Source organism: Strigops habroptila, chromosome 4 (assembly GCF_004027225.2).
Source record: "Strigops habroptila isolate Jane chromosome 4, bStrHab1.2.pri, whole genome shotgun sequence".
Classification (NCBI taxonomy): Eukaryota; Metazoa; Chordata; class Aves; order Psittaciformes; family Psittacidae; genus Strigops; species Strigops habroptila.
The window spans coordinates 84,436,000-84,446,845 of NC_046358.1; the positions used below are offsets into that span (position 1 = coordinate 84,436,000).

The 10,846-nt window shown below is 49.9% G+C and overlaps 1 protein-coding gene across 1 annotated transcript; it reads right to left on the minus strand.

Annotated features, from left to right (window-relative positions):
* Positions 1–5,127: 5,127 nt before the first annotated feature.
* SOX8 (SRY-box transcription factor 8) lies at positions 5,128–10,460 on the minus strand. Its single transcript, XM_030483165.1, has 3 exons — positions 9,785–10,460; positions 8,376–8,614; positions 5,128–7,495 (listed from the first exon to the last, which is right to left on the minus strand). Exons 1-3 carry the CDS (start codon positions 10,225–10,227, stop codon positions 6,759–6,761), a joined length of 1,419 nt encoding a protein of 472 aa, XP_030339025.1. The 5' UTR covers positions 10,228–10,460; the 3' UTR covers positions 5,128–6,758.
* Positions 10,461–10,846: the final 386 nt, after the last annotated feature.

The window sequence follows — 10,846 nt, forward strand, 5'->3', positions numbered from 1 at the left end:
GCTATTGCTATTTGTTCTCCTCTTTAAAGAAAGAAGTGCATTCCTCATCAAAATCACACCTACCCAATGTGCTGGGATTTGTATTTCTTCTTTCTTTCCCTTCTCTGTGTGTGTGTGGTTTTTATTAGAACTCACAGGCAACTGCTTAACATCAACAACAACAACGAAACTTTGGCAGAAGCCGCCTCAAAGGATCCGTGTGAGGGATGTTCAATGGACTTCCTAGCTACCAATAATTCCAGTTGGCTGCTTCTCCTTGAGCTGCATCCTCCCGGCGTCGGGGTGTGGAAGTGGTCAGTGCCCCATCGCTGGTGGGGGACCCACCAGCTGCACGAGGCTCCTGAAAACCAGCAGCTCCTTGGGAACAGGGGGGAAGCGGGAGAACTTTAGCAGAGCTTTTCCTTTCTCTAAATGAAGCTACTTCTCCCAAGTCTAAATATTTACTGCTGTTTCTGGACACACAGACACACAGAGAAATTAATAAAACTATCCATGGAGCAAGATTCCGATTCCCAATTATTTTGCCTTCGTGAAGTTAAGAAATAAAATATACTAAAAATCCCAACTTTGTTTGTGCATTCTTATTGCAAGCACAATGCCAACAATGGCTAAATAGACAGCATAATAAATAGCACCACAATGCCAACATAAAGGCCTTTCTGGTACTGCATACAAAATATAAACTGTGCCATGCCATTATTATTCCGGAGCCCTTGCTGAAACAGTGCAGTTGAAATTCCACCCCCAATGTGCACCTAATCAGCCATTCAGAGCCCCTTAATGACTTGTCAGTTCTTTGCCCTGCCATTTTCTGTCCAATTAATTCTTTTATTGTGCACCGGATAAAGGAAGACAAAGGCCTTCCATGCAATAATGAATCATTAAAATTCAGCAGCTCCTCTCTTGTGCTCTTGGCTCCTCACCAGCAATTCAGGCTGTTTCGCATTCGTTATGTGTGTGGTGGTTAAAATTCACTCTACCTCAAACAAGACCTTTCAAAATGCTTAACCCTTTCCTGGGTGAAGACCTCCGGCGCTACATTGGGAATACAGACACACACAAGAAGAGGAGGAGGAGGAGGAGGGGGACGAGCGAGGGGAGGAGAAAGGCAGGCAGAGGTATTTTGGGTAAATGTTTTAATATCACGTCTCTGACAGTCACAATATTGCCTGCACACACATCCACAAACAAATACGGGGAGCGGGAGGCGATGCCAGTGCGGCTGCCGGAGCGGGTGTGTGGGTGCCACTTCCCATCCCTTTCCCTAAAGCAACCCAGCCCCGGAGCGGGCGGCAGAGCAGGGAGGGACACCCTCTTATTTCGGATTAGGAGTGGCTTGGTTTTCATTCCTAATTGGTTTAAGAGAAACTGAAAGAAGCTGGCTTTTAAACCTGAATAAGTGTGTCCAACGAGCTTTTTTTCCTTCTCCTTTTTTTTTGTGCATGGGCTTCACTAAATCAGGTCAAAACCAACACTCCAGTTAAGCCAGTGACACACTGTGCATGGCTGAGCTCCACAGCCATATGGGAGCAGCTAAATAGGGGTCAGCCGGAATGCCGGTGGCTCTTCCGAGCCCAGGGAAGGCAGAGCCCCCTTTCAGCAGCACCCACCACGTTTATCCAAGTGCCAAACTATTCGCGGGCTGGTGGCAACAGCCAGCCCCAGTCAGGTGGGATAATGCATCTTGCATTTGGTTATCAAACAGCAGCGAGATGTGTGGCATCTGAGGGTGATGCACCACCAGCAGGCTGCAGCAGAACCGGGGGGTAGGTTGTTTTCTGAGCCCTGTTAAACCTGTTTTTTTCAGTGCAGACTATGTGGTTTCATGGAAAGACATTGCCTGGCGTGTCCCTCCTAGTGCAGCAAAAATATATCTATGTAGTTTCCACCTAAGGCACAAAACCCGGCCCCAGCCCCACTACTGTCTCTCTGCAACATTAACCCTATACCCCGAGACCCACCATGAGCTGGTGGGCTGATTGAAGGGCTGTCATTCCCAAAATCCAGTGCTCTCTGTGCAGGAGCAGCCCCTGTATCACATCCCATCCGTAAGGATTGCCCTGTGGCCCCCGCAGCTCCGGCTCGGGCTGGGGTTGCAGATGGTAGGAGAACGGAGTGGTTTGGAATAAGCACAATTTTCTGTGGTTTGGGTTCTGGGTGACTATTTTTATCTCCTGCTGACTCATTTGGGAAATGGCTTCCCCTTCCCAAGCTTTTGCCACTCGGTGCCATCCCTAATTCCTGAGCATAACATGCATAAAGTGAACTTAAAGTGACACCACCCTGACTCAGCTGGGTGGTGGTGGAGGAGATGGCAATGGGACTGGACAGGGTCTGCCTAGTTCCCATGGTCCTGGGCAGCTCCCCTCACTTCATTAATTAGGGTCCCATTCGATGAACCCCCAAAAAACCTCGTGGAGCCCCTGCAGGGTCTCCAAAAAGGATCAGGGCAGTGGTGAGGTGAGCGGTGTTCTCTCCTTTGGGAGCTGGGGTTCTTCCGTGCATCCCTCATGGAGCAATCAGGAGCTGATGTGAAACCCCCTGCTTTCCCTCCCACCCCCCAGGACAGGAGTTTGGGGCCTTTCTGCTGGTGAATTCATGCTTAAGAATCTGCCAGACATCCCAAGAAAGTCTATTTGTGGAGAGGGTGCAGGGATATACCCGCAGGGAAGTTCATTAAAGCCGAACGCTGTCATAGACATGCCATTGAAGAATTTCTTTGCCATAAACCTAATACCCAACTGTAAAAAAATGTGTAACAAAAGCTGGTATCACTCCAGGAAAGATTATAACAAGGAGGATGGGAAGGGACTTTTTCCACCATGCAGAAGGAATGTGGATATGGTCTATAAAATCAATTTCCTCTTTCTTATTAAACAGCACCTTCTGAGCAATACAGATAAATTCATTATCCCCTGCACCAGAAATAAGAAAAAGAGGAACTTTTATCAGTTCTGTACTCCTACAATTATCTTGAGAACCCCTTTTTGTTGACAGCCAGGGGTCAAAAGCCGGTCTTGGTTTCACCTGATCTCATTGACTTCTGCAGAGACATTCCAGATTCACGCCAACACAAGAGCCATCGGAGCCGAGCTCAGGACACACAATGCTGCCATTCACGTCAGGAAGTCGCTCGGCTCATGGAAAATCACTTTCTGTGGACGATATCTACACATAAAGTGGCAGAAAAGGATCATGCATGAAAATGGGTTTCTACGAACAGCGTTAATTGCAAATCAAAATGGGCTTCTCTCTGCATATAAACTTCATCCCTGGATGGTGTTTTTCTCCCAGGGAAATGAAATGGGAGACTGGTATCCAGTGTAAATTTGGGGAACGAACTTCTGGTGCTCTTAGAAATTTCCAGTGCACCCTCAAGCCTGAGCCACTGGATTACTCAGGCCAGTGAATTTTACCTGCCTATCACCCTCTTCGACATCTGTTTGGTAATGTCTTCGTATTTTACTCAACAGCAACTGTGCAGTGATTATCCACAACTCTGAGGGCAATAAAAGAAAGTGGAAAAAAGAAACTCACCATTCAGCATTCGCTATTCAAACGGGAGCTGCATCAAGGAGCAGCAGAGGGGTCTACAAGGCTCATGTTATCACTTGTGCCAACTGAACAGTACAGACCTATGTTGCTCCTGCAGACATTACTAAAAGCTAACTTGATTTTGAAAGCTTATAGAAAGCAAAAACAAGCATAGCCAAAGGTGAACGGAGCAGCTGTGGCTGCCCCATACCAGGCAGTGTTCAAGGCGAGGTTGGATGGGGCTTGAAGCAACCTGCTCTAGGGGAAAGTGTCCCTGCACATGGTAGAGGGTTGGAACGAGAAGGAGAGCTTGGTAGCATTCCTGAAGCCTGCAAGTGGCAACCTCTCCCATGAGCCATACTGAAATTTCTGATTTCACTATTTTGGGTGATTTACAATATACCATCACATGCAGGTGTTTTAACTCTATTTTAAAGATTAACCCAGGTATCAGTGAAGCCACTGTAAGCTGGTCTTGATGATCTTGAAGTTCTTTTCTCATTGACTGCGTGATTAAACACCAAGAAGAAAGCAAAGCACAGCACCCACATTCCCATCTCACCTTTTTGTCTTCCTTTCATCCCCCAAAGCATGTGACTTCGGAGAGGAAGCCCAGCACGCAGGACAGGCCAAGCCAACACACGTCTATTTTTGAAGCATGAGTTAGGACTAAGACTCGCAACTTGCATTGTCACTGAAGGGAGGAGAGAGGAGGGAAGAAAGTTATTCCGCAGCTTTGGCTTATAGCGCAATAAAAGCATTTTTGCCAGCAGTTTTGCAAATGAGCACAGAGAAAATGGTGTCCAGTTACAGACTCTCTGGCAAGATAGCTCTTGGCAGATGCAGCAAACAGCACATTTGCTCTGGGACTCTGTTGTTCAGACTTTGTTAATGTTCTAGAGCTTCATTAATTGTCATCACATTTATTTTCTCTCGCGTTAAACCATTTTCCATAGCACTGCGCTGCAGGCGAGTCCTGCTTTCCCCTCTCCTCCCAGTTAGGGCCCAGCCTGGAAGATCTCGCGCTGGTTTGTCTGACCTGGGGAAACCAAACTGCTGCATAGTTTATATAAGCAAAACAAACCCCCAAAAAGTCACAAATGTAACTATTTTAATGACTGTGTTTCTAAAAGAACCCACTACATGCAAGGTATAATTTTGTTGCTATCATAATTAAGAGGTATTTACAAGGGCTCACCAACCAGAAAACAGGACTTGCTACTGTAAAATTCCTACATGCTGTATGGAATTGCTGTATGGAATAAAAGGAACTGGGGCTAAAACCATGCACAGCCTGACCTTGCAAACCTGTACTCATGTGAGCAGCCTCAGTGAAATCCTATGAAATCCTTGGGATTATGGATGTGGAAATATCATTTTTGAAGTAAAAAGAATTAAAATCCTCATAGTAAGACACTATTTAAACACAGGGAAAGGGAGTAAGGAAAAGAAAAAGCCAACCAAAACCAACAAGACATTAAGAGAACAGAAAACCTCAGTCAAAACAGTTTATTCCGAAGAGCCCGTCTCCTTCTCCCGTGTTTCTTTTCAGCCCAGCAAGAGGCTCAAGCAGAAAGAAAACCAACACGTAACTTGATAAAAAGCAACTTTTAATTTCATCAAATGGATCTGTACAAAAGTTAGCATTGCTTAGTCAGAAGCTAGTGAAGAGAACAGATAAGTAACAGGCAAAGTCTCTCAAACTTTATACAGAAAAATAGATTGCATAAAAAGGAGTTTTCTGTATTCTCCCCCACCCCCAATGTCCCCCCAAAAGGAAATATGCAAAAAAATAATTTTTTTAGGAAAAACAAAAAGAAAAAAAAAAAAAACAAAACAAAAGAGTAGGAAACGTAGAAAAGGTAAAAAGATGATAACCTCTGAAACGTGGGTTTAGATTTACAAAGGTTCTTTAAAGGCACAAGTTACCATAAAATAGGTGGTTATTATATGCTCAGCATACAATGGAAGAAGTAGAAGTATATCAATGAAATATTAGTCTAAAACTAAGTACCTAAAACTTTTTTTTAGTGGAGAAGATTTTAGTTTCACAGCTTGATGGGTGATATCTGGTCCCTAGAAGCCAAAAACTTAAAGCAGAAGTTGATCATTTCTCATTAAATTACATCTTCCTATAAAGTAGTCCCGGTTCCGAAAGCGCACAAAGACTCTGCAATGCTTTAAGTCCCAATTGAACACCCGAGAGCAGGTTGCCAGGAAAACTGCCTGCTCCTTGTTGCAACCCTTTTAGCCTCCCGATTGAATTAGTAACTGTTCCCCCCCTTGTTATTTTACATTCCCATTTGAATTCCCTGTTGGTGACCAGCTCTGCGATGGGCAGATTGGTTCAGTCCCTCTCTCCAACACAACTGCTGCAGCGTCCCAAGCCCAAAAACCAAGGAAAACCTCTAGACTCATAACACCATTTTATTGTATCATCTCCACTAGTTTTATGCTCCCGTCCCCGAATCTTTAAAATCTTTTAAAATTCTACTTTTTTTTTTTTGCACAAAATTACTTCATTAATTAAAAGACAAAATAATACACAACATAAATACATATTTAACAGATTAAAAAAAAAACAAAACCAAAAAGGAAACAAAAACCACTTTAAGCTTCCATAAAACAAAACAAAATGTTAATTACAGCCAAACCTTGCTCAGAAGAACTCTTGACTAAAATAAAACAAACACTTCAGACATGTAATTGGTTGGTCCCACCAGACTCGCTTGTTCCCACGAGATTGTTACACGGAATAGCCGGGCTTTCGGGGTTCCTCCGCCTTGGTCCCAGTGAGTTCTTGCCCTCAAGGTTGGTCCGTTCCTCACATTGCAATAGACCCTTAAAGTCTCAAACAGCTTTTTTTTCTTCCCCTCCCTTTCCCACCCCCCCAGCTCCACTTTTTTTTGCACTTGTCAACTTCCACGACGAGTAAGTTCAGTTCAGTCCTCACAGAGGAGTCGAATGGTTTTGTCCTTCATTTATTCAAAAGGAAAAATCACCAGTCCTTTTCTTTTAATTTCATTTTTTAATTGTATTAAAGAAAAATAGAGCTCTGTCCTTTTGGAGAGTTTTTGAAGCAAGGGGACATCCAGTCGCAACGAGCAGAGTTCCCAGTGGCTCAGGAGGCACTTCGGAAACTTATCACGGCACTCCACGCTCTTCGTCTTCATTCCTTCATTAGTGCATATGTCGGGGAAGCCCTCGGGGGCTCCACACATCCTTTAAGGCCTCGTCAGGGTCGTATAGACAGGCTGGTCCCAGTTAGCAGTGGGGCTGTGAGCCGGCGGGATGGACAAGCCGTTGAGGATGGGTGTTGCATAGGGCCGGCGGGAGGAGTGGAAATAGGGATACTGGTAAATGCTGGAGGGGTAGCCGGGGTAGGGGTTGTAGTAGTTGGAGCTCTGGAGGTCCGTGTAGTCGCACTGGGAGCTGGAGAAGGAGGCAGCAGCCGTGGCGGTGGAGGCAGTGGTGGCACAAGCCTGGGCACTGTAGGAGCCATAGTCGGAGTGCGCAGGGGAGCCGTGGGACTGGTCACTGTAGTGGCTGGGGCTCAGCTGCTCCGTTTTGATGTGGGGCCTTTGCTGGCCCGAGTCAGCAGATGATGGCGATGCCGAGGCCGGGCTTTTGTGAGTCCAAACCTGGTTGGCCCCACCAGTGCCCGTGGCCGAGTGGGAATAGGACGCACCATAGGAGCCGGCAGCAGCGTTGGGGCCATGGTCGGCTGGCATGGCAGCGTGGCCATTGAGCGGCAGGTACTGGTCGAACTCGTGCACGTCGAAGGTCTCCATGTTGTTGATGACCTCGCTGCTCAGCTCCGAGATGTCCACGTTGCTGAAGTCGATGTTCTGGCGGCCGCTTTCCACGAGGCGGCGGCCCTCGTGCTTCAGCTCCTGCTTGCTGCCGTGGTGGAGGTCGGTTTTGGGGGTGGTGGGGGGGGTGGGTGGTCCATGTGTCTGACCTGGGGATGAAGGGACAACAAGGCTTTAATGAGAACAGCCACAAAACACCCAGCTCCTTCAAGGACATTAAAAAAACGCATGTTTCTACCCCCTCTTATTGTAAGGAAGCGGGATTTAAATCTACGGCACTGTGTTGTGATGGCTGATGTCCCCCTGTGACCATGGCAGGGACCAGGTCCCTGGCTGGGGTAAACCACCTGCATAGGTAATGATTTGGAGTGCGGAGAAGCTGGGGAGCACACTGTGTCCATCAGGATCACTCTGAGACATAGCGGGACACCCCCTGACTCCACAAACCCCTCCTCGCTTCGGGAGTGGGTTTGGATAGACCCTTTCGGCTCTCCCCACAGGCAGCCTGAGGCCAGCCCGGCTCTCCTGCAGGCAGAGGAGCCGTGCCGGGATCCCCAGCCAGGCTGGGTGAGAGCGCAGACACGTCTGAAGCTGCAGGACGTTCGCAATCCTCCTGGAATCTGTCAACACACACCCTGTGCCAATTTGCAGCGCCGGCAAGAAGCGGGGAGCTCCAGGGGGGAAGCAGCCTCTTCAGGACCCGCTCCCCCAGGCACCCCTCGCATGGCCAATGCGTTATTAACCCTTATTAGCTCACAATTAATTCCCCCTCCTCCTAGGACAGCTGGGAATGCAGGATCCCTGCGCTTTTGGGATTTCCAATTGCACAGTCACCTCTATAAGCATTTACTAAACAAAACCGTGGCCACGTTCTGGTGCAAAACCACAGCTCTCAGGGCAGCAATCCCTGCTTTTGGATGCTCCCAATCCCACCAATATTCACCCGGGGGGGCAGAGCAGCCTGTGCCTGCTCCGGGTTCACATCCCAACCCAGGATGCTTGGGATCTGCAGGTTCTTTGGCCCTTTACCTGTGTGATCGCCGTGGTGGTGGGGCTCGGCCATGCCCCCCAGCCCGCTGTCCGCTTTGTAGATCTGGGTGCCCGCGTGGTGGCTGAGCTCGGCGCCGGAGTCGGAGTCGCTCTGCCCGGCTTTCACGCTTTTCCTCCTCCGGGGCTGGTATTTATAATCCGGGTGATCCTTTTTGTGCTGGACCCTGAGCCGCTCGGCTTCTTCCACAAAGGGACGTTTCTCATTTTCACTTAACAAACTGGTTTGGGAGTGATTTATATTTTTTTAAGAAGGAGAAAGGGAAAAAAAAAAAGAAAGAAATAATCCAAAGTTAATATCTTTGCCTTAGAAGTTTTCAGCCTCTTTTCAGGCTCACACATCCCCACTTCCCATACACCGATTCGAACAACCAGTAAGTTAATTACAAGACGAATTTGCCATGGCAAAAAAGAGTTATGTTGCAAAAATATATTTAAAACCACCAACTACTGAGGCATGAATAAACCCCGACCGCTGTGGATACAGACAACAGGGCAAAACAAAATCCCCCTGCCCCTTTTTAAATGCCTTTCCCAAATATTATTCCCATGTTTGTCCTACAAATGCCACCCCCTCACCCGACAAACAACGCTGCCCATTTCCAGCTTTGTTTGGTGCTTACAAAGAACCCACAAAAGCGACAGCAATGGGATTATTTCTTTCAAAGCTCTCCCCCACGCAGACATCTCTTTGCAAACTCTTGGAGAGTCCCAAACGGCAGCGGGAGCATCGCTGGCCCAAGCAGGAGAGATGCACGTTTGCTACAGCTCGATGCGACCGAATGTGCCCAGGGATAAAACGTGGCTCGGTGGGAAGCAGAGAGCACCCAGCAGAAAAAGTTTGTCACAGTGCTGAGCATGCGAGCGCACAGATGAGAAGGGGAATAAGAAATCTGATTAAAATAGCTGCTAAATATCGGCTGGTTCAGGTTTATAGCTTGTTAAGCAACAAGCGAGCCAGGCAAAGGGGAAAACTTTTAGAATAAGCCACTGTAAAAGAAGAAATTAAGAAAGTCTCGATGTCCTGGGGACAGGGGAAGCCTGGCCAGGCGCGGAAAGGGCCCAGGCTGCACATGGCGGCGATGGAGCAGGGAAGATCCATGCATGACACGGCGCTGGGGCAGGACCCGAGCCCACCGTGGCCCCTTAAAGAGGGGTTTTTCAGGGCTGGGACCGGCGTGTCCTTCGCAGCGCAGCCACACGCTCTGGGGGGGGGAGTTTGAGCTTCAGTTTGAAGCGCTTCAAGAAGCCCCCGTGGGCAATAAAATATATATAAAGAAATTTAGAAAGTGGGGAGAGGGCGCAAACGCAGGGTCCCGCCGGGGCAGCCCCGCTGCGAAGGGGGTGCGTGCGCGGAGCGCCGCGGAGGGATGCGCGGCCGCGGGACTCACCGCCAGAGCTTGCCCAGGGTCTTGCTGAGCTCGGCGTTGTGCAGATGAGGGTACTGGTCGGCCAGCTTCCTGCGGGCGGCCTGCGCCCACACCATGAAGGCGTTCATGGGCCGCTTGACGTGCGGCTTAGCCTTGAGCGATCCGTTGCCGCGGACGGGCATGGGCACCAGGCTCCAGTCGTAGCCCTTCAGCACCTGCGAGACGGCGTCGCGGATGCAGGCGGGGAAGCGCTCATCCACCTCGGCCGCGTCCACCTTATTGCCCATCGGAGCGGCGCCGGGCGGGCGCGGGGCGGGCGCCGGGGCACAGCCCAGCCCCTCGGAGCCAGCGGGGGACAGCGGCGAGTCTGAGTCCGAGTCCACGTGGGACATGGAGCTGGTGGTGCCCGCGGGGCTGCACGGAGCCTCCAGCGCTTTGTCGTGCTCCTCGGTCATGTTGAGCATCGGTGGACGGGAAGGGGGCGAGTGGCAGAGCCGGCCCGCGGGCGCAAGCCGCGCACCGCTCCGCGGGCGCCCGCAAGGCGCGAAAAAACAAAATATAGATAGAAAAAAAAAATCAGAATAATAAAAACAAGGCGCAAAAGCGGAAAAATCAGTCGATAAAGCGGAAAACACCCCAAACCAGTCCTGCTCCGTCCGGCCCCGCACTCCGCGCCCGCCGCTGCGCTCCTCCTCCAGTGCGCGCACCGGCCCCGCAACGATGTACTTTAAGGGGCGGACACATGGCCACGCCCCCGACGCCGCTCCCCATTGGCGGAGCGGGCGACTCATTTACATAAGAGGTGGGGCTCTTGCCCGCCTGCCGCTTTGTATTGGTGGAGAGTGGTTTCTCATTTACATAAAGGGCGGGGCTCCGATCCGCCCGCCGCTCCGCTGTTGCTGCCGCCGGGAGGTGCCGCGGGATGAGGTCGTGCCCCGGGGACGGCGGCTGCTCCCGGAGCCCCTCGCCGAGGGGCTGCTGCAGAGGTCGGTGCGTGGCAGAAGCACCGATGCGGCTCGGTTCGGTTGTAAGTGGAGTCGGAGCTTCCCGTGCAGCCTGCCGGCAGCTGAGCACCGGGACCGC

Excerpts from the sequence above, each read along its gene's own strand:
- SOX8 (XM_030483165.1), bottom strand. The coding sequence starts at position 10,227 with ATGCTCAACATGACCGAGGAGCACGACAAAGCGCTGGAGGCTCCGTGC. Across the intron at positions 8,615-9,784 it reads ACCCTGGGCAAGCTCTGGCG|TTTGTTAAGTGAAAATGAGA; the intron begins GTGAGTCCCGCG and ends CTCCCAAACCAG. Across the intron at positions 7,496-8,375 it reads CCACCACGGCGATCACACAG|GTCAGACACATGGACCACCC; the intron begins GTAAAGGGCCAA and ends CTTCATCCCCAG.